The 23,728-nt window shown below is 45.7% G+C and overlaps 2 protein-coding genes across 5 annotated transcripts in view; one reads left to right on the top strand and one right to left on the bottom strand.

The window, feature by feature from the left end:
* Positions 1 to 21,817, top strand: part of JAZF1 (JAZF zinc finger 1) — a 325,971-nt gene extending 304,154 nt beyond the window's left edge. For all 3 annotated transcript variants that reach the window (XM_027573405.1, XM_027573406.2, XM_027573407.1), the window contains exons 4-5: positions 11,776 to 11,945; positions 19,451 to 21,817. In XM_027573405.1, the coding sequence (XP_027429206.1) occupies positions 11,776 to 11,945; positions 19,451 to 19,627 (347 nt within the window). In that variant the 3' untranslated portion in view covers positions 19,628 to 21,817. The remainder of the gene's footprint in view (positions 1 to 11,775; positions 11,946 to 19,450) is intronic.
* A 533-nt stretch (positions 21,818 to 22,350) lies between these two features.
* TAX1BP1 (Tax1 binding protein 1) overlaps positions 22,351 to 23,728 on the bottom strand; it is an 83,850-nt gene continuing 82,472 nt past the window's right edge. For both annotated transcript variants that reach the window (XM_027573403.2, XM_027573404.2), the window contains exon 18: positions 22,351 to 23,418. In XM_027573403.2, coding sequence (XP_027429204.1) covers positions 23,217 to 23,418 — 202 coding nt within the window. In that variant the 3' untranslated portion in view covers positions 22,351 to 23,216. The remainder of the gene's footprint in view (positions 23,419 to 23,728) is intronic.

Raw genomic sequence — 23,728 nt, 5'->3', positions numbered from 1 at the left:
TTTCTTTAGAACCAGATTAACCGGGTGCCTGGGTGGCTCAGTTGGTTGAGCAACTGCCTTCGGCTCAGGTCATGATCCTGGAGTCCCGGGATCGAGTCCCGCATCGGGCTCCCTGCTCAGCGAGGAGCCTGCTTCTCCCTCTGACCCTCCCCCCTCTCATATACTCTATCTCATTCTCACCCTCAAATAAATAAAATCTTAAAAAAAAAAAAAAAAGAACCAGATTCACCTATTCTGAAAACAAAGATTGTCCTTGAGAATATTCAAAAAGTGGTGGTGGGACACGGTCTTAAAGGATACCTGAATCGGTGGAGAACTGTCCTCATACTTTCTATCCACTGCATACACCTGTCACTTTCACATTTCACCTGTCACCCATTGGCTCCCGTCTATGTGTGCCCTCCTGATGGTCCAGAGGTCAGTCTGCCAAGAGCCCACCTTCTCGGGGAGAGTGTAAGTTCCTGCCAGCTGACATAAGACCTCATTGATGGTCGCCAAAAATGGCCTTTCTCTCTTTTAGTTTACGTCCTATTTAAATGTTGGTTAAAATTGTTTGGTGATTTTCTCATCTGGATGAAGTGGTTCTTTTAGTTAGAAGTTCTGGAAACCAAGATGCTAATGGTCAAAAATGGCCTGAAGCGTTTTTGCTATGACACATAGTGAGAGGTATTTTATTTACATTGAGACACACACCTGAAACAAGACGTTTTATGAACACATCTTTACACTCTGACACTTTCTCTTCCATTCTATCCTTATTTGTTTAATTACCCCACCAAATTGATTTTACAGCCCGCTTATGGATCACAGTCTGCAGTTTGAAAACACTAGGACTCTGCATTTGAAGTAGGTCTCGAGAGTTGCCTATTGCCACAGGAAACTTTTACGTTAAATGGCCATGAATCCAGCAGCCACTAGAAGACTAAGAGAAAAGACATCATTTTGTTCTCCCCCAAGGTGAAAGAGCAGAACTCCTAAATGGGGACGAGAAATGGAAGGGGGTGGATACTGCTGAAATCTGTGCTGTACTGGGCAGACATCATTTCTTTCTTTCTTTTTTTTTTTTTTTTTTCTGCAGTTGACACACAGTGTTAAATTTGTTTCGGGTATATGAGAAGTCATTTCTTATTGCTCACTTTTCCTGAAAAATAGCCAAGAGCTGGGGACAAGAAAAGGGATGGTATTTTTTTGTTTTGTTTTGGGGGCAGTTTCTTCTCCAACCAAGATGAAGAGCTGGGAGATGGGGTACCCAGCCCATCAACAATGCCCAGCGGGAGCTCCAAATTGGCAAGAGGGACCCTTTCCGGGTGGCGTGGGGGAGCGTGGGAATGATGGAAATCAGAGCTAGGAACAAGTAGGTCACAAGAAAGTACAGAACGCTTCTCTGAAGTCTCAGAAGAAAAGGATCAAGAGACAACAATGAAGGATTAATGAGAAAGGGGTCAGTTTTTCTATGTGTTTCTTTTCATCTTTTTCTGAGAATGTGCCTATTCAAATACAGACTTGCTTGCTCTTGCCTCACGGAATGGCTTTAAAATCTGAATTTCCAATTTTTAGAAGATGCTGATTGCTACAGCCTTGATCATGACCTCAGATTAAGGCACACCCCATGGAGTTAGAGCGACATCCTCCCCACTCCCCTGATGGAAGATGAAGGAGCTGGGGGAGGGGGGGCCGGTCACCACCTGCTCCGCACACACCTTAGCCCTCACTCTGCTGGCGGTGGTCCTGTGGCAGGTAGGGCTGTGCCCTCCTGGCGGAGTCTACGCTCTGTTTACAACGCTGGCAGGTTTTTTTTTGGGGGGGAGGGGGAGGCAGCCTAAGCATTTCTCCAGGACTCCCCTTTTTGTCAGTGTCCTGGTGGGAAGTGCAGCTACCTGGAAACCTTTCGACTTTGTCAAAAAACACAGAGTGGGGCGCCTGACTGGCTCAGTCAGTGGACCGTGCGACTCTTGATCTCGGGGTCGTAAATTTGAGCCCCAGGTTGGGTGTAGCGATTACTTAAAAATAAAATCTTAAAAAAAAAAATCAACACAGAGGCAGGTGACAGGGAATTGGATTTGTGCATATCATTTGCCTTTAAGCGGCGGAACCTGCATCTCAGATCCCTAATTATTTTGTATCTTTGCTTTGCCCCCACACTTGACTTTCTCCCCACATACCCTCCTCCACCCCAAGTGACATCACCAGGTAGTTGGGCAGCATGGCTCGGCTGTCAGAAAGCCTGACGTTGTTGCCCTTGCCTTTCCTTTGTTCAGCAAATGTATATTGAGGGCCTACTATGGGCCAGGCACTTATAAGGACTCCAGCAATTCAGTGATGTGGAGCTTGCTTCCTGGTGAGGAAGAAAGCTAACAAACAAGATCATTTAGAAAGTTGGATATGCTGTGAGAAAGGCATGCAGCGGGGAGGACATTGTGCCTGCAGAAGTAGTTGGGTAATCAGGGCTGGCCTCTCGGAGGTGGTGACATTTGAGCTGAGTTTGGGATGAATTCAAGTGAGCAGTGGAGGATACTGGTTAGGAACGAAGCCTCCCGATCCAGGTGGCAAGGGTGGAACCCTTGCTCCACCACGGAGAAGCTTTGCAGCCTCAGACCAGGCAGTCTGCCTCTCCGAGCCTCTGTTTTATGTCAAGTGAAGATAATCCTAGGAGCAGCGCCTTAGTGTTGTTGCGAGGTTTACATGAGTTAATGGCACGTGGGGAGCCCCAGGTAAGTGTCAGCTGCCCTGGTGACAATGAGGCTGGGAAAGAGGACACATAAGCTCCAGAAATGTGCTGAGTAACTCCTAGGACAACAAAAATGTCACAGTTCACTGAGTGGGCCAACGTGGCGATAATGCAAACATTGAACAGCGATGAAACTGAGTGTCATAATGCAATTCTCCAAGGAGAAGGGGAAGTGCAGAGCAGACTTGGATGTGTGTAAAAGACCAAAAAGCTTTTTTTTTTCTTTTTTTAAGATTTTACCTTTTTAAGTAATCTCTATACCCAACACGGGGCTCCAGCCCACAACCCCAAGATCAAGAGTTGCACGCTCCACTGACTGAGCCAACCAGGCACCCCAAGGACCAAAATTCTTATTGTGCATAGTCAATAGGGATCCAAAACGGAACATCAAAAAGGAGTGGTAGACTCGTGTTGTTTAGAAGCCATGGGGCGAATCCCAGGTAGAGAGATGTAAGCGTGGGGAGCAGAGGGGGGATGAGACAGAGGACCCCTCTTTGTCATTGTCAGCCATGAAGAACTAGCCAACTAACTTTTTACTGTGTGCGATGATAACTTTGATCAAAGAGAAGAAAATGTAAATTAATAACAGAAAATACTGTAAAGTCAGGAGACCACCTGACCATCTGGGCCAAGTTGTAGTCATTTGAGCATCAAGGAATATGATGATGACTGGTAATTAATTGAATCTGTGAAATGAGTCCAAAATGATACTGCATGTGGAGAAGTTAATGTAAAGTGTGTCCAAAAGTAGCTGTAATAGAAGAACGGTGGAGATAACGGGATGTGTTTCTGTTTCTCACCTCTCCCTGGGGTGCGTTGGCGTAGGTGGCATTGTGTTCTGTAAAGTGGACGTCGTCTTCTCCACCTCTGTCAGCAGATTGGCAGGGAGTTAGGAGTAAGCCCCGAAGTTGCAGGGAAAGTAGGAACTGGGGTGAGCATAGGCGAGACCAGCTAGCGGCCTGTCACAAACGGCGGGAAGGGAAGGGGGTCTGCGCCAGGGAGGGTTGCAAGATGCGGGAAAGAGCTGTGTGCCTCGGGAGGGAATCCTTTTCCCCAGGAGATGCTGTCTCCAGTGGCCCTAGTGATTATATTGAAGACATGATGGGGCAAGAAAGACACAGGCTTTAAAAATCCTGTCTATCGAGCAAGTGAAGCTTGAGTGAAGATCCCAGGCGTCCAGCCCAGGAAGTGCAGACTCACTCTGGAACCTGACCGAGCATCAGTGGCTCAGTAACTCAGAACCCCTCCCTTCCACTGGCCAAAATTAGCTCCTGTTTTTGTAGGTCTTGCAGGTTCTGGTAATCCCAGGAAGGTCAAAGATAAGGATGAAAATCATGAAAAATGATTAAATATAGGTTTTATAGTCATTGCCATCATTTGTAGGTTAAATGTAGGTTTTATAGTCATTGCGATCGTTTGATTTGTCTGTTTTTAAGGTACTTTAAAGCTTAACTACTTAAATGGTAGAGTCAGCACAATTTTGTTGAAATGTGTGGAATTTGACCAGGTTTGTAATTAATACTTAAATGTATAAGAGCATTATATTTTTAAAAATTATATTTTGGGGGGTGCCTGGCCAGCTCAGTTGGTAGAGCATGCATCTCTTGATCTTGGGGTCATGAGTTCCAGCCTCACGTTGAGCACAGAGCCTACATTAAAAAAATTTTTTTGATTTACTTAATAGTATTTGGATATTTGGAAATATTTGTTAAATAGCTGATAGATGTAAAATTTAGCACTAAACAAAACACAAATATTTAAGTTTTCTTATTAAAAAAAAGTCCTTCAGATATTAAAGTTCCAAACAAGTATGATATGGAATAAGGTCATGATCAGGCATTGGGTTACTCCTTGGTATGGGAAGCCATTGGAGAGTTTTAAGCAGGCAGGTAATATAATTTATTCACTTTTTCTAAGACTGTAGACGGTCAAGAGTACAAACTGTAATCTTGGGTCCCCTTCTACTACTAGAATCCGTGAAGTCTGTTCCCCATTAATTCATTCAACAAACGCGTGTCATTGGCTCCTTAGGTGCAAGCACCACCCTGGGCACATTATCCAAAGGTAACGACCGAGCCCCTCCAAATAAGTTAGAAAGGGTTGAGTCCTACGAGGGAAAGGGTACTTCTGGCGTGGAGAGCCAGGACCATTTCCGTAGTTCGGGAGCAGATGGGGGAGAGTACCATTCCAGGAGTGAGCTGAGGCCAGGAGCAAGGAGGTCAAGCATTTTCAAGGCTGGGCACGTGGTCCCTGGAACCATTAGCCTGTCTTCCATCAAAATCGTAATGTTGCCAGTTCATTTCAACTGTTGCTGCTGCAGCTCCTCTAAAGTGGGTCAGTACCAATTAAAGCTAATTTATAATGATAAATCTGTAAGGCAGAGAGGCAACTCTTAGCTAATGTATTTGCCAGAATTTGACCCCCCAGGAGAGTTTTTAATTTGCTGTCACTGCAGTTATCGCTTTTGCATGAATATTAATGATCTGCATTATAGGAAAAATGTGGTCTGTTGGGTTTCTGGAAAAGGTTGACTTATTTTTATCTATCTGTATGTCAGTGTTTTATGTTTATGAATACAAGGAATGAGACTACTAGAGGGGCTGAAATGGAGAGCAGGCCACGTGCACAGAGAAACGGGGTGAACACAGGCAGGTGAGCAGAGGTTGGAGCGAGATAGACAGGATTTGAAGGGGCTCCTGGGGCGAGTGACAGTGAGCTTGGTGGAGGCTCTCAGCAGGGCTCCTGGGCGGTGATGTGGGTGCAGGGGAGAGACTCTGCAAGTCTGTGTGTACAGAGGCTCTCGACCACCTTGTTTTCACGTGATTCATGAGACCAGCTCGGGCTTTTTCTTCCTTTGCTGACAACCAATAGGCTTTTTCTAGCCATTCTGCAGAACATAACTGTCTTCTCATGAAATCCTGCCTGCCAGGTTGTGCTCATTTCCCGAGCGGAGCTGCCGAGAGGGGCTCTGGAGGCTGTGTGTCTGAGCTGCTGTCCTGCCCAGCTCAGCCCCACGTGGGGACAGTGCAGCTGGAAACGGGGACGATGGAAAACTCCACCTGAGGGACAGCAGTGGCGGCCAGTGTCTGTGTGGGACAGTGCACGGTGAAATTATGTTTCCTTATAGAAACTCTGACAGTGCTGTATGTTATTTTAAAGTTCATAAGGTCTAAGATGGAGAAGAGCCTGATAAAACAGCTCCTGTAGCTCTTCTTTGGAAGACTGGACCGTGGCCACCCAGGAGGGCCGGGTCTCGCCACTGCGTGTCCGAGACACAACGCACTGCTCCCCGCAGGCCCCTGTGTCATGGGAGTGACCCCACACGATGCGTCCCTTTTTCCTCCTCTTCCGGATTCCCAGGGTCACATCTTGGTCTCTCCCTCATACGGCCGACACTCAGTGTGAAGACAAGGAGCACAGACTTTGGGACCGAATCGCCAAGTCCCAGTGCCGTCGGCCTGTGTCTAACCGGGTGGCCTTCAGCACACCCCTCACCTCCCGGAGCCCCGAAGCCCAGCTCTGCGCTCTGTTGAGGCGGAAACAAAAGGTGGTCGTTGGGGGCGGGGGGGGGGGGGGGGCCCACCCTCGAGGGCAGAGGCAGGTCCCAACTCTTTCCCGGTCCAGAACAGCACGTGTAAAACACAGCTTGCTCCTTCTTAGCTACGGTTCTCATTAAGAAATCCAAGTAAGGGGCGCCTGGGTGGCTCAGTCATTAAGCGTCTACCTTTGGCTCAGGTCATTGTCCCAGGGTCCTGGGATCGAGCCTCACATTGGGCTCCTGCTCAGTGGGGAGTCTGCTTCTCCCTCTGCCCCTCACCCCTGCTCCTGCTCTCTCTGTCTCTTAAATAAATAAATAAATAAAATCTTAAAAAAAAGATATCCAAGTAAACACAGTGGGGTTCAGGTATCCAGAAAGTGCCAGAATTGGGGGAACAAATGACTTACAAGGAGGCTAAGCAAAAGCAAGCAGTGTTCTTGTGTCATCAGTACCTTCCTAAAACCTTCTCATTTGTGCCCTGAAACGAACAGGCCCCATGGGAGAGCTCGTGTTGGGACAGACCCTCATGGCCACGGAGCCTCGCAGCCGGAGCATCAGCAAAAGCAGTGACTGTCTTAAGGCTGCTTGGGCCAAGCTTTGCCTGTGGGCCCAGCAGCCCAGCCCGTCCTTTGTCTCCTCCGTTTCCGGGCCCTGTTGAGGTGCAGATCTGTGAGGGTGTCTCTCTTCTAATAGAGAACAACAGGTTTGTCAAGTAGAGAAGTCTGATCAGGCTGACCGATGTGTGTTTCAAAATGCAGGGGCCATGTCTCCGTGCCATCCGCTTCCCAGGTGGCATGGCCCAGCACACGGGGGCCACTGTTGGAAGCCATGAAACCGGCCAGCAGCTTTCATCTGTTTTTCTTAATTAAGGTCTGTAGGCATTGTCTTTAGTTGTGAGGAAGCCTTCCTCTGGGCCCTTCGAAACAGTAAGTGTGGGGAGGGGGTGAAGGCACATAGCAGGTGTTTTTCTGTTCTGTGACTGAGCGCCGCCTCCCTTTCAGTGGGCCCTGCGGGATCCAGGGCTGCCTTGTTGTGGGGGGAGGGGGGAGTGGGGAGAAGAAGGGAGGATGATGTTTAAAGAGCGTGACCTTCTCCTGCCCGGAGTCCTGAGGCAGGGAGGCAGGGAGCCCTGAGAAGGGAGGCCCCCTGCATCAACGGCTGTGGGTCAGCTGCGTACGGGGTTCGGTGGCCCGGGAGTCCCTTCTTGTGTCGGAATTCAGATTCCACGACCCAGCATTCCTCAGCAGAGCTTTCTGAGACGGCGGCCTTGCAGGACACCTACCTGCTCTGGGCCCCAGAGGGGTTGATTCCTCGTGTGACTCACACACTCCAAAAATCCTCTCCTCCCCATTCCCTGCCCCAATTACAACGATAGGTAGGCTGTTGGTTTAGCTTTGCTTTTTTTTTTTTTAACCCTCTCTTTAACACCAAGGAAATACTTTTAAACTTTTTTCTGTTTAGAAAATTATGCAGAAAATTAACATTGATGGATTCTGGGTGGTGGCGGCTCAGAACAAGAAACTTGTCTTGTTTCCTTGTCATCCCCTGCCTGCTGGCTTGGGGCCCGGCCCCTTCTGTAGGCTGATAGGAGAGGGGTTAGCTGCTGCCTCAGAGATGATCCGCGCTGCCCGTGGCCAGCGTTGGATACGTTTGCTGTGTGAATGAATGCGAGTCACCTCCTGCTCCCCTTGGGTAGTCTGAAGCCTCATTTCAAGCTGCTGGCTGTGACATGTCCCATTGGACCCCTCCAGCCGGCCTGGAGGGCATTGGGCCCCACAGTGGGCACAGAGGAAGGAGATATGAGACCTTTACACTTCATAAAATACCTGTGACAACTCTTAATACGTTTACTTACTAAATTCTTTTATTCTCATCCTTTTATTTGCCCCTCTGTTCCGTGCAGTGACATATTAGTACACACATATGCCGTTTACAGTCAACACGTTCGTGCTCACGGGTTTATACTGGGATGTCAGGTCAGATGGTTGGGAGGCCACTGCTGGGGGGCCAGCCTTGCTCCTTCCTGCTTTCCCCGCAATGGGCGGGAATATTCTCTAGCAAAGGTCTGGAAACTACCGGAAATTCATGTATTCTGAAGTTAGTCTTGAAACTCGCAGATGAAGCAGACAGGGCAAACGAACCAGGTTGGGGTTTACTATTCTCCTTGGTAAGACATGAAGAAATGAATAAAGCGAAGCAGAGAGGGGTCTGGCCCAGATGTTTTTGTAACTGCAGATGTAACTTTAGTTTCGGGTGAGCTCTTCCTAGAGCTCCACGATGTTTGAAAGCCGACGAAGAGCGGTGGTTGTCTGCAGGACCCCCTGGGCCAGCTTTGCAGATGTGAGCACCACGCGGGTGCCGGCACATTTGGAGAACAGTGCGGCCTGTCTCCACCTGCAGTGGGCCCTCTGGCCGCGGAGTGAAAGGCAGCGGCTGAGGGGCAGGCCTGGCCTCAACACCTGCTCCCAGCTCTGTGTGATGACAGGCTGGCGTGGGGGGTACGGTTAAGATGAGCAGTGGAGCCCCTCCACACACTCTTCTGCTTGAAGAAAGTGAGTCCCCCCAAGAGCAAGGAAACAGTGGGTGAAATAAGGAAACCGCTCTTGTGACCTTTTACTTGTTTATGTACCAGATACTCCTTTAATGCTTCCCATATGCCAGGCATTGTTCTCAGCATATTGCTTTAAAAATAGGAACTCAGTTATTCTTCACCACGATCTTAAGAGCTGGTTAGTAGTATTGGCCCATTTCACAGATGAGTCTAAAGATCAGAGAGGTGGCATCACTTGCCTGGGGTCACATAGCTGGTCAGTGGCAGAGCAGGGCCACACTGCACCTGTCTTGGTATGAAGTCCTGCTTGTATTTCTTCTAGTGGAGATTCTCATATCTTTGAGAATTATGTTAGTTTTTGTTTGGTCTCACAAGAGGCCTTTGTAAAATATATTATGTACATGTAATGTCATTATAAAAATGGTGTTATGCTGTTTTCCATTTTTTGAGCACTTACTGTGGGCAGGTCCTCCTGTGCCAGATGTTCTCTGGACGTGAATTCTAATCCTTTAGCTGCAAGGAAGAGATTTGTGCCCATTTCATAGAAGGGAAAGTAGATGACAGGAGCTGGTCACTCAGCGGACATGCCCAGCCAAGATATGAACCCAGGTCAGCACACAGCTCTTTGTTATAGGACAGAATTAAGTCCAAACAGGTCCTTCTTGATTCCCCACCCAGGGAGATGGTTAGTTTCACAAAGCACCCAAAGGACCCTGTAGCATAACAGTGCCTGGAGGGGGGTGGCCCACTTAGCCAGGGGAAGTGCCATGTGCTGCCTGGTGTCCCCACGCTGGTGATCACTCCCACAGGTGGCCCCCTACCTGCCCCACTGGGGACTGGATGCCGCATGGTTTCCAGGTGACTGTGTCCACAGCATCAAGCCCTTAGGGTCTGGCTCCTTTTGATCCAGTGGAGTTTTGAAGTTTTATCTTCTGGGCTTCATTAAGCCCTCCCTTGGTCTTAGGCTCCCCCCGCCCCCAAATTGTAAGTGTTGCGTGGTTCCTGGTATTCAGGTTCACAAATTAGCCCAATTAGATGGGTAAATTAGTCATTCTACTTTCTGAAGTCCGGCTGGAGGAGCTTTGTGAAATAGCATTTATAGTTTTCTAACAAGCAATTTAAAGGACACCAGCATGTGGCATTTGTTTAAGAGTAAAATTTCCTAAACAATGCCCTACTTAAAAACAGATCGCTAAATTTGCTCACAGACTCAGAAACGTGGCCGAGGACACCCCTGCGCTGTCTCGTACAAGCCTTTCCAAACGGGGTCTCTTCTTTCTCTTCTTTCGGAGGGCTACAGCCGAATGCGGCAGAGTTACTGAAACCCACATTTAATTTCCAAAACCTCCTTTTGCCAAATTGTTTTTTTCTGCACCACCCAAGAGTTTCTAAACAGGCTTCAAAACAGACTGCTCTGAATTCCATCTGAGTGGTAGACGGTGAAGAACCAGCAGCTCAAAGGAAGTTGCAAGGGCCCGCCTCGGGTTGCTGCCGGCATTGGCGGCCGGGAAGCAAGACAGGGGAAAAGCAGTATCCCCGAAGAGCCAACAGAAAATGCCTAAGCTTTTGAACCTCTCTGGACTCGGTTCCTTTGTGTTCAGGGAAGTGACAGTTCCCCGCCCCCACACACACACCTCACAGGGCCACTAGCCAATTCAGTGAGACAATGCATCGAAGGTGCCCGAAACGCAAGAGGCAGTAAGTCAACTTGAGGTCCCTTCCTTCCTTCTTGGGTCCTTTTAAGTGTTCGCTTCAGAGGCCGGCGTCCTTGTGCCTGGCTCAGTTGGCTCTTCAAACAATCTTATTAATGCCTATTAAAATGAAACCCAATAAAAATGCCAATATTTGGTGTTGAAATAATTGATGTAACAGAGACAGACCATGGAGCACCCAGGCAGGCCCCTGGTGCCGTTTAGCCTCACACCTGGGGGATGAATTTCACAACTGTAATTGCTACCATATAATTCTTATTAATGTTGTGCTATAATTCCTATTTATTCCATGGGGCTTGTAAATGCATTAAGACTTGTCAACATATTATTTTACACTGTTTATGATCTGTAGAATTATGTCCTTCAGGGTTGCATTGTGCAAAAGCTCAAAATAAATGGCTTTGGGCCTCATTAAAAAAGAGCAAAAAGCGGCTGCTTGTTGAAGCGGTTCTCCATCCCCACCGTCCTTAACAGAAGTCCGTGAAGTAGATTTTTAACTCCATTCTGAGCAGAGCTCTTAACCTTGGGAATACAAGCGAATTCCCTCCTCCCATCTGAGCTGGGATGGGGCAGCCCGCCCTCCCGGGGAATGCTCTGTGTGGCCAGAGAGACAGGCGTCCTTCCCTGGGGACGGATGTGGTCAGTCTCCCAGGGCCTCCCATGGGCTGGGGCCTTGTGTTCTGACCGTGAGTTTGGCTCAGAGCGTCAGGCGTTTCTGTCCCCCTGTTCCCTAGCTTGGGGTCACCCCCTTTTAGTTCCAAATTTCCTCATGGTCCTCTTGGCTCAAGCTCTAAAGAAGATTTGAAATTAATTCCCACCGAAGTGTAGATACCTAATAAGTGTAAAATGTAACCCCCTCCCACAGACTTCTGTATTTACTAAGCGAATAAGCATGAAACGTGGGCACAGAATCCTGTGCCCTGGAATGTCCGACACAGCTTGTGTGTATGTGTTGGGGCAGGGCTGTCCTCCTTGGTTACCCTCGGTCTGGGCCTCAGAGCCTACGCGGCACCCCTGCGGTCGCAGACTGGCCTGCCGCAGACCCAGGTTCAGGCTCTTGCTCGGCTAATTCCCAGCCACGAATGGTTGGGAAACCCTTAATCTGCACGTCTCTGCCCCCACTGGAATGCCCTCCCCAGGTCAGGAGGCCCACCTGGCCACTGCCACGCCTCCTGTCCTGGGGGTGGCCGGGGGCGCCGACTGGGGGACGGCCGCTGACTGTCCCTGCCCTTCTCTGGCCCCACAGGCAGCGAGTACGACGAGGAGGAGGTGGATTACGAGGAGTCAGACAGCGATGAGTCCTGGACCACAGAGAGCGCCATAAGCTCCGAAGCCATCCTCAGCTCCATGTGCATGAACGGAGGGGAGGAGAAGCCTTTTGCCTGCCCGGTTCCTGGATGTAAAAAGAGATACAAGGTAAAAGCAGGAGCGCCTCACTTGGCATAGCCGCATTAAGTGCATGGAAGCCAGCAGGCCCACATCAGGGAGCAGCTCCTCGCTTCTGGAGAGAGCCTCCCTCCCCTGGGCCAGCCGGTGCCCGGTCCTCGCGGACACCCGGGCCTAGGGACAGGCAGGCCCCTGGGCTCTGGGTGTTTGGTGGGATTGTCCCTTTTGCTGATCCATGTGGAAGCTATAGGTCAAAAAAGCTATAGGGTGGGTTTGGTAGGAGGATCGTGTTTTTGACATTCTTCAAACTCCTGCCCTATCAGAGTATTAAGTGTGTCACCTGTTTATTTGCCACACTTCCCCAGCGGTCGGCTATACAGGTGGCTCACGGAAGACGACCTTGAAGTCTTTTTTTTTTTTTAAGATTTTATTTATTTATTTGACAGAGGGGGACACAGCGAGAGAGGGAACACAAGCAGGGGGAGTGGGGGAGGGAGAAGCAGGCTCCCCGCTGAGCAGGGAGCCCGATGCGGGGCTCGATCCCGGGACTCCAGGACCATGACCTGAGCCGAAGGCAGACGCTTAACGACTGAGCCACCCAGGTGCCCCGACCTTGAAGTCTTAAAGGTGGTAGACGTAGGGTTTTTAGCTTTCAGCCCAGGAAGTTCTTGTTCCCTGCCCCGCGACCCCGCCACCGGCATGAATGATCAGGAGAAAAGGGGGCTTTATTTTTCTCACCAAACTGCCCACTTCAGCGCCCTGTCTGTAATAGAGGACACAGAACCCATGTCTCTGAGAGCCTGACTGCATGTCACGCGCGGCCAGGGACACTAAATTTTCTATTCAGAAAACTCGAAAAAACACCACAACATTCAGGGGTCAGTCCACAGGGCACCTTAAGAAAGCAAATTTGCACACTGTCTCCTGAGGCGTTTGCAGCTCTTTAAAATCCAACTGGGAAATGGAAATCTAAAAATCAGGAACCTATGTGTGGTACATTTGACGATATGCTAATTTACCCAGAGCTCAGCAGACTGACTTTTTTAAAAAGGCTTAAAAGATGTGTGATAGCATAAGCACCTCTCAGATGGCTCTTAAACGTGTCCCTGAACACCAAACAAAACAAAACAACCCCTATTTCAGTATTTTTTGTACCAGCTGCTGATCTAAAGTGGCCGAGGCTTTGCCTGTAGAAAATAGGCAACGATGTTCTCATGGAAAGGCCGGATATGCTGTTTTTAAAACGAAGACGCCAGGGCAGGGGCGGGAGGATCCCCTCGGGGCTCAGGAGCCGCTCAGGGCAGGACGGGACTCAGAGTTGCACACGTGCGTTTTCTGTGTCAGACTGTGGAAGGCGTGGAAGGCAGAGAGGGGGAAAGGCCACCAGGTGGTTACCTCAGGAAGCCAGAAAGCAAAAGGATTGCCAGACTCGTTTTTCCAGAAGGTAGCCCTGGCATTGCAGAGTTTTCCTTCTTCTTCTTTGTTTCAAAATGGAGAAAGCTAGACCGAGAGGGTTCTGTTCTCAATTCCTACCTGCTCTCCAGATGCCACGTCTCTCCCCGTGGCTTCACAGAGCCGTTCCTCGGGGCTGGGCCGCTGGCTGCCTTCTCTCAAGCATCCAGACGCCGTTTAAGGGATGTCATGCACATCCACTGTGTTCAGAGGGAGCAGATGATGACCTAGACTGAGGCTAGCCCAAAAAAGGGGGGTCGAGTTGGGCGGGGGGGAAGCCACAGCCTTTATTCTGGCTGAAGAGCAAAAGGCACTCCGGCCTTCCCACCAGCTTCATTCCTTCCTCGCAACCTTTTCCCCCGGTCACTTGTTTGCTTGTCATTAATCTTTTGCCATTATTTTTCCTGGGTTTCCAGCAATTTCTCCTGCAGTTGTCTACATCTGGGTTGATGGGGACTTGAGTGCTCTTTCTGCCCCGAAGGCCAAAAGAAAACTGAGTGAGGCCTGGGCTGCGGAGGCTGCCTGCTTCAGCACCACCAACTGACAAATGACATGGGCAGCAAATAGTGGTCCCGCTTTCCACGAGGGAAGTGTGAAGTGTGTTTCCTCTTCTGGGCCACAATGCCCGGTCATGGTACACGGGACGAGGACAGACATGTACCCACTCCTCCTAACCGTCTGCCGGAGGAGCGTGGTCATGTTCCCTAGTGTGACCTTTCTGCTGGGAAGTTACTGGCCGCAGGGCGGTGGTGTTCTCTCGTGTAGTTAGTGCATCTTACTGACTGCAGGATTGCCGGACTGGGTATTGGTTTGAGGAGGGTCTAATGAGCTGGTGTGCTGTGGGGCCGGGCGGAATCCAGAAGTGCCACCATGTTGTTTATTCCCAGGGCTCACTTCAGACTTGTCTCATTCCTTGCCCACTGTTGGCAGAGAGTCTCAAACCACTCAGCCTCCTGGGCACGGACTCCAGATCAGCTCTTCTCACCATTTCTTGGCATTTGCAGAAGCCAAAGATAAGGTTTCTAACTTTCCAGACTTCCTACTGAGTAGGGCAGGAGAGGGGCCCAGCAGGACAGCCGCGTCTCCGTGTTGTTTCCCGTATTAACCCCTTTGCCTAGGATGTCCCCCTTCCCCTTTTCCATCAGTACGTCTCATTTGAATTCCCCTCATTTCTCAAGGCACAGCTCAAATGCAACCTCCTCTGGGAAGCCCTCACCAGTTTCCTAGACTGAGTCCCCACTCACAGACTGAAGTTCTGCCCCCTGACCTTCCTACGTGCTCTGTTCCTATCACTGGAGAGCACTTACTGCCTTGTCACCCCAAGGGTCCGTATAGCTCATAGACCCTCCTCAGCACCAGGCACGGGTCTTGGGCAAGTAGACGCTCTGAAGTTAAAGGAACAGAGGCAAAATGCGTGGGGAAGAGGACTGTGTGGGCCCCCTCCAACTGACCCCCCAGAACCCCAAAGCAATTGGATGATTCCTTCTGTTGGGTTTGTCTCATACACATTCCTGGCTGAACACCTGATCCCATCCACCTTGGTGCTACACACTTTTTTTTTTTCCAGACTTCAGACGAGAGAGGACTCCCCTAGCTTGTAATTGGGAATGGCTTCAAAAGATGGGTTGAAGTGCTTCCTTTGATAGTTTTTAATATTAGAGTTATTAGAATTAAAGGCATTTTGCTACTTTTAAGAACTGGAAAGCAGAACAAGCTGTCCCCTGGGAAGTTTCTCTGAAAGGGTCCCTGCGCTACATGGGGAACGCTGATGGTTTCAGCACCATGAAGGAAGTTTGGCCTCTGATGTCTAGATACACAGCCAGGCAGGTGTGTTGCTGAAGGTTTTCTGAGACGGGCACTTCAGCCATTCTCCCCGCTCAGTGGATCGAAACCTCCTTGCCTCTCCTAAGGGTCCCATCAGAAGCCCTGCTGGGGGCATAACTGACCACCTTTCTGGATTGCAACTTGGCAGTAAGTAATCAGAACTTTAAAAAAAAAAAAGTCGGTATTCCTTAGCTCCATAATTGTCTAAGAAATGTATCCCAGGCACATCACCAGGGATGCAAAAATTGATATACAAGGTATTTATCATATTACTTACAGTCAGCACAAATTTGGGAAATACTAAATTTCTAATAGGGAAATGGAATAAAATCCTACCATCAAAATCCTTATTTCAAAAAAATATGTAATGATGAATCCAATCTCGTTTTCTCTCAGGGGAAAATACTGAAAGATGTTAGTGATTATACCTCTAGATCTTTACGTCCCTTTGTATTTTCTCAATTTCGGCAGTTGCCTAACCTGGACGCAGACTGCTTTAATAGAGGGAGTTAAAAAAGATGGGATTCCCGCCTGCCTCATCCCGGACTGGTCTGTGCAAGCATGCTGAGTCCGGTCCGGAGCGACTCGCTTCTCAGCTCGTGGGCTGGTTGGTGTCACCACGCTGCTACAAGAGGCTTTACTTGCCATGCTGACATTACCACCCCCGCCCACCCCAGCTTCTGTTTCTTATTTCTTCCTCATCAAAGCCCTGTGACTCCATCTTCTCCTCCATGTAGAACATCTTATGTAGAACGCCCAGACTCGGCGTCCAGACTTTGTTTTCGTGGTTTGATCTGGAGTGGCATTTTGAGAGGCGCCTCTAAACGGTTTGTTGTCCATTGACTGGTTCAGTTCCCTCATTAGGGCAGGTAGTTCCTGATGGTAGAAACTGGCGTGGAAATGAACTGATGCCATCCTTGCCTGCCCGCCCCCCCCCCCCCGTCAGGCCCTCCCTTGGACCTCCTGCCCAACCCTCTCCTCTACGTGATAGCCCCATGTCGGACCACTGTAATTCATAGACCATTTTTTTTTTTAATTTTTAATTTTTTTTTTTTTTTAATTTTTTTATTGTCATAGACCATTTTCTCCAGATAGAGTGACCTGTCCCGATCCTTCCCAACTTTTAAGATTTTTCAAAGACCACCAGCTGGTTGTACTAATTACTAAGTACCTAGCACTTCAGGTACATGGAATTCTGGGGGAAATGTGGATTCTGGAATCAGGCATGCCTGGGTTCCCATCTCAGGTCTGCTCACTCACCTTCTTGGAGTGTCGGTTTCTCTAAAACATGAGTACTGGATAAGAAACGAGACCTCGAATACTCAGCATGAGAAGCTCTTGTTACTGCCCTTCCTTCCCCCTTCCTTTTTCTCCCTTGCCCTTTCAAAGTTAGTTCCCTTCCTCTTTTCAGAAACCAGAGGATTGAAGCATTTGGTTTTCAAGTTGCGTGCCATTATTTATTTTTGTTCATATTTCTGAAAGACCAAACTTCTTTCAGGATCTAATTATAATTGTCAATGAATCTTTTTAAATCCCAAGTGTTTGTTAGAAAGTTCCCATTGCTATATGTGAATGAACAGATGGGGCAGACGGTGAATCTCACTGGAGTTTGTACTAACATTTGTGATAAGGCTGTCCCACTGACACTTGTGAACATTGTAAATCACAGCAACAGAGAGTTAACATGGGTTTAGGTTCTTTAGCCAACCCTGGAAATGCCCCATGTTTCCACATGTGCAGTTGGCTTACTGATTTTTCCAGAGTAATAAAGCAAATGTATGGAGTTAGCTGTATTTTCCTCACAGTCTCATGGCCAGACACACAACACAATGTTTACAGTCAAGCTGGAAACAGACCACAGAACCTGCTGAAATTACCTCAACCTTGGGCTTGTCCTTCTGGGCAGCGCTGGATCTGGTCATGTTGGACTGGCTTCTTGTTAGCAATTTCTGGTTTCAAACTTCCCTTCGCCTAACTAATTATAAAAAATCAGGCCTGGATGGAGTATTTAAGCTTGTTGGTCAAATGTTTTTATTTTGGGTTCCCCCTATTTTCTGACGAGTGTCCGTGGTACTGGGACACAGGGGTAGCTGGATATTTATTGACCCATCATGCAACAAGTTCCCTGTGAAATCAAGGACATGAAATGTCTGAGTCACCCTTCATCTACAGAAAAGGACCCTACTAGGTGCTGAGTATCTGTTGAGCTAATAAATGGGCTATTAGTAAGCAGACAAATGCAAATTTCTAGTTGTGATCCAGGAGACTTCCTACTGTATTGTTACTTAGAAAGCCGATGGTGCTTTTCTAAAACTGTTATTATCTGTCATGGTTCTGTGGGTTGCCTGGCACCAGCTAGGTGGTTCTTGCGTGGGTGTCTCATGCAGTTGCAGTAAGAGGTCAGCTCAGGCACGACACACAAGTTGGCTTTTCCTCAAATCCCTCAGCTTCCGTTGGGATGGCTGGAGCAGCAGGAGGCTGGCAGGGGTTATCTACCCGGCATCTTAATGGGTCTGATTTTGCCACTGTCCCTGCTCTCCCCATAGCCCACCACAGCAAGTTATCCCCAGAATGCCTCTAGAACAGTGAGGGGTTTCCTTGCCCTGCATGGAGGGACTAATGAATGAATGGACAGAAACAAAGGTGAAGAAGGCCAAGAGCCAAGTTCGGGGCAGAAGGTATTTGTCCTTGTGCTTTGACTTGGACAACCATCATCAGTCCGACTCTGAACACAGCCAACTGGAGTTGCCGTTTGGCACCCGTGGGTTCAACTAAGTCCAGTGGGATTCTCTACCAAAGGACTTTTTTTTTTTTTTTTTTCATGTTTTACTTACTTTATTCATGAGAGAGAGAGAGGCAGAGGGAGAAGCAGGCTCCCGCCTAGAAGGGAGCCTGATGCGGGACTTGATCCCAGGGCCCCGGGATCATGACCTGAGCCGAAGGCAGAGGCTTAACCATCTGAGCCACCCAGGCGCCCTCTACCAAAGGACTTTTTTAAAAAGTATTAATGTGCATTATGAATCTCTAAAAGGGAAATATAAATAGTAATAACCACTCAACACATTTTAATGGCAATTCCCAGCTTACTCCAGAACAGTGAGCCATGTTCTAACAAATTCACTCATAAATGCTTGTTGAGCATCTACTATGGGCCAGGCAGTGTGCTAGGTCTAGCTCATGAAACAAGAGCTGTCCGTCCCTATATGTGGGAGCTCAGTAAGGGCATCTTACAAAGTTCAAGACCACTGTGTTGGAATCCTTCAGGTGGGCTAAGGACTAGGCTCATTGGGACTAAATTCATATAATACTTTAGGAAACAGCCTACTCTTCTGGTAATCAATTCCCAACAACTTTGTCTCAAGCCCTTTCTTTTCTCTTCCCTTATTCCCAAATCTGGCAATAACTGACTTGAGAATTGAGACCTATGCTCTAATACCACCTCTGCCATTTATTCTTACTTAAATCTTCCATCAGTTAATATCTATTTTCTCACCATTTAATTGGGATGAACAATAGTAAAATAAGTCTGTAGGAGTGATTCTAGGCATGGAGTCTTACAGCAAAACCAGTTACTACAAAACCAGAAGGCATTTTGATATTTTGTTTCACTTGGGATTTGTACACCACTTTGAAGTTTGGAACTCTTAGGTTATGGAAGTCTCAAGTTTTTAAAGTTTAAAGATTTTATTTGAGAGAGTTTATTGTATGTTTGAAATGCAGTACATAAACGTAAGGCCCAGTCTACCCATAGGTGCTTATTTAACACAACTATGCTAGGGCATGATTTGGGCAATTAGTTCACAGCTGTCTGGAACCAAACATGAGCTGTGTTTCTATATCAAGGAATTATAGATGTCTTGAATTCTATTGCCTGTTTTTTCTTTAAAAAGACAATTTTTTGGCCACCCTAAGGATATGTTTATATAATTGTTGTTAACACCCTTCCAAGTAGAAGAATCCAGAGGGGAAGCAAAGTTCTAAGCAGAGCAAAGTGCTTCCTTATACAGTCTTAAATATATATTGTGTAGAATTTGAGGAAGCCAGTACTTTCATTTTCATAGTAATCGAGGCATAGTTTGCGACCCAGTCTGCACAGCCCACAATTAGCATTAGACTGCTTGAAATGGAGTTCTTGCAAAGCCTACTAGGAACACTCCTGCCATCCAGGAGATGTCCAGTTGTAATCCAGACCCACACCAAGGTTTTCCCCTGACACTTTGATTGCAATCTAATAGGTGATGTTTTTGTCTTCTCCACAGAATGTGAATGGCATAAAGTACCACGCTAAGAATGGTCACAGAACACAGATTCGTGTCCGCAAACCATTCAAATGTCGTTGTGGTAAGAGTTACAAGACAGCTCAGGGCCTGCGGCACCATACAATCAATTTCCATCCCCCGGTGTCGGCTGAGATTATCAGGAAGATGCAGCAATAACATGCTGGTCATAACTGTGCCAAGAAATCCTCACCAGCAGTTGCTGATTTTGAAAACAGCCACCTTTTTTCAGGGGAAGCATTCAGCAACCCTTTAAAGAATTAAATGCATGCTTTAAATTTTTTCTGTAATTTTGGAATGATGTATCTTTGTAGAGTTGATTTTGTACATTTGCACATGTAATCATCATACCCATTTTCATTACTTTGATATAAGGTGCTAAACAAAAAAAGCTCTAGGTTCTTCAGCACATTTCCCCCAAAACAAAATAAAATTGAGGGCATGTTGCATATTATTTAGTTGTATTGCAGTGATATCAATGGGGGGGAGGGGCTGGCACTGAGATTTTTTTTCCCCAAGATTGTAATGTGATTGAAGTTTTTCAACACATCAACTCACTATGTTCAAAACCAAAATAGTATCTTCACTATCAAACTGGTTACCATGCCTTACATAATGGAGTTAGTATTTGTGAGTAGAAAGACTTTAGGTAATGGAAATATAAATAAGAATGTTTAACATAATATGCTAAAAATATTTTCATATTTAAATAACATACATAAAAGGTGTGCTTTCTGTGTTTTATATTATCTTGCAAATCCTTTTGCCCCTTAAAAAGCTGAAAATCTTGCCATCTGACTTACTTACCAATCATTTTTAGTGTTATAAATGGCATTTTTGTACAGACTAGTCTATTCAGTTCACTCATTAACACACATTCATTGAGTGCCTGCTGGGTGCAAGGGATTCGGTTTATGCCTATTGATCTTTCTGGACCAAGATACCAGTTTAGTGAACTACTTTTCCCTAAAATCTGTTAGGAAACACTTTGAAATAAGTGCAAATTTTGTGTGTGTGAAATTTAGTTCTATCTTCATCTTTAGGTGAAGTTTTAAAGCACTTTGTAGTTCTCTATTGCCAACAGATTTAATGTTTTATGTGTTGCCAATTCTTGCAACCACTGCCCTAACAAACCTCTGGGTTGCAAATAATTAAAATTCCAAGCACGTTTCAAAGAGAACATTTTTCTTAAGACCCCTTACTGCCTCCTCTTCATGCTCATTGTTTTTAGACTTTTTTTAAAGGCACTTTTTCCATCACATCGTAGAGGTCTGTATTCCCACTGGAAATGTCTGTTTAGCTTTATAAAACATTTTGCTGAAATACGAAATTGAGCCTTATTGACAATTAAGTGCTTCTTGCAGCAGGTGGTCAAAGAGTGACTAATATGACCCGTTGGAGTGACCTACGTCTGGACCATTCCTGAAGTTTTTCTCACCAACAATACCATCATGCCTTGAGTATTCTTTTCTCCCAAGTGCTATTCCTTAAACATGCAAGAGTTTACCAATTGCCTCATTATGCAATAAAAATTGCTCTGAGATGGCTAACTGCCCACAAAACTGGTGAAAAGCAAGCTCGAATTGCTTATAACTTTCTTCCCATGTTCCCATTTGATGAAAGTCTTACAGCTGGGAAGCAGGTGTCCCTCAATTTTTCAGACAGTTTGAAAGGATGACAGTTCTGCTGGCCAGATGGGTAAGTTTCTATATTCTTAAGTTGTGAACCCCTCATAATGAGGGATTTTAAAGTATTTATAAAGACACTGCCCTCTAAAAATTTCCTCAGATCTATGAAGAGTGGTCTTGGTCCGGAATATACAGTGTTACATGTTTAAAAGGGTGATCCAGACATGAGAAGCAACTAGGTGGTGCATAAGAAGGCCCTACTTGGATATTTCATATCTACCTACAATTGACCAAAATTTTTTAGGCCAGCAATTATTATTTAGCTTCGCTCCTTCTAGTGCAAGAAAATGTAGGCTGGATCAGTAGTTCAACAGCTAAACAGTCATAAAATAGTCATTGTGCATGTTAAATTTCTTTCAACTATAAAACAAATTCAATTTCTATTTGCTTATTCATTGTGACAGTATTACTAAACAGGTAAGGATGGGAATATTTTGTTATACCGTGTATAGTGAATGTATTGTACTGTGTCTGTGAAAACTGTGCTTTAAATTATATTTTCGTATGTTTTGTTGGGGACAGAGCACATTAAGTTTGAAAGCAACAGAGGTTTGTTTTAGAACTGAAGGCAACTTAATCAAAATTGCTGTCAAGAAAAGCTGCTTATAAAAAATGTAAATGAAATCACATTTAAAATAAACTGCCTCTGACCCAAAATAAACATGGTTCTTTATTTTTATTAGCGTCCATTACCACTCTAATACTGGAAGGATACTTTTACGGTTGGCATGCTTCATAATTAACTGATGCAACACAAAAATGCAACCATTGACCATATTTTACCTGCATCTCCAAGGAAGGGAAGACGTGGAGTCTTCGGCACTACTGCCTTCCAGTCTGCCATGTCTTGTTTTGCTCTACACTCAAAATTATTTTTAAAGGATTCCAGCAATACAAATTCTGCTTTCAGAAACAAACACAAGCAACATGATGTGTATGCAGTTCACACACAGCACACCGAAATGCCACCACACTGAATATTAGGTTAATATCCTAGCTAATTTGCTTAAGACAAACTTAAATATTGTGATAACTACAAAAGAAACAAAATCAATGTCAGTAAATTCTTAACTTTCATATTTTAAGAGAAATACCATTCAGAAATTTGTTTAAAGGCCTAGGACCAAGGGGAAAAAAAAGTTTAGACTTAATGAAAAGCTACCACAAATAAATTTGACAATGAAATTACACATCTCCAAAAATGTGTCCTCTTTAATGAGAATACAGACATAATGAACACATTGATTTGCGTTTATAACATCACATTTTTAATCAAGAAAATGTGAAAAAGATATGGATACATTTTCTGTGATTTTATGCCACAAACACCACTGTTTAGTAGATCATTTAATATCAACTGCACTAACCTATCTTGTTCCATTCTTCCATTAGATAGAAATACAACTTCAAGATGGCTTAAAAATAATTGTTCAGGTCATTCTAAAATGTTTTAGTCATAAAATTAGCAAAATATGCCTTCTATTCCTAAAGCAAACATTTCAAATATAAAAAGGTATTTGCTCTACTGAAAGCATGTGAACTCATTCTACATGCAGTTCCATTTCTAAAGAAGGTTGAAAAACCATCCTTTCCTGGGCTAAATTATGGAAGTTTCTGTATTCAAAGAATTACTTTGCTAGACTATAATGATAAATTACTTTTATTACATAATATTTAGTAGTCATGCTCAATCAACAAGGTCAACAGAAACTTGAAAATATGCTAAATGACACACACTACATATATTTTCACTGTGGTAACATTAAAATAATCCATTGCCTTTATTCATATAGTTTTGCAAACTGGGGAATAAATAAAGATACAAACATAAAAACTTTTCTTAAGCTGGTAAGATTAACAGGGGTTACAATTTTATTTGCTGATAAGCTAAGCTAAAGACGGACTCTGACCCTAGTAACACAAAACTCAAAAGTAGCGCTTGTTCAAAAAAGTGTGGTAGAGGGTGCACGGAAATAATACCTTGTGGTCTCCATAGTGGTCTATTTGAAGTGATTTTTTTAAATTGCTGAACTGTATTACTAACTCAGAATAAAAAGTAACTAGTCAAAATTTAAAACATTCTGATCAAAATGGGTCTGCACATGCCTTTCAAAGCCCTGCTGGTCATAGTCAGGAGGGAATTGCTCGCTGCACATTGGGCACACCTTCCAGTGACTTTCAACATGTTCTTCAAATTTGCTCTGATCATAGTTGGGAGGGAACATTAATTCACAGAGGGGACACTTCTTGTGAACATCAAAGCTTGAAGAAATAGGAAAATGAAAGAATTACATATTTCTAATAGCAACAATCTTCAGGATATGACAATGTTATATTTATCTAGTCAAGCTAATATTCACCCTAAATGACTTACCTTGAAAGTTTTCAGTTACTTCAGAAACCTCTTTCTGCTTCTAAAATACTTGCTACTGACAATTGTGTAAACTACTGATAAAGCCTCTAAATTGAGTTTCACAATTAGAGTGACAAAAACATTTTTGTTAAAATCAAGCATATGTAAAATGAAGCTTATTAACAAGAATTTCTTAATTTTTAATTAACAGAAAATGCC

This window comes from Zalophus californianus, chromosome 12 (genome assembly GCF_009762305.2).
Source record: "Zalophus californianus isolate mZalCal1 chromosome 12, mZalCal1.pri.v2, whole genome shotgun sequence".
Lineage (NCBI taxonomy): Eukaryota > Metazoa > Chordata > Mammalia > Carnivora > Otariidae > Zalophus > Zalophus californianus.
This window is presented reverse-complemented; position numbering and strand designations above follow the sequence as displayed.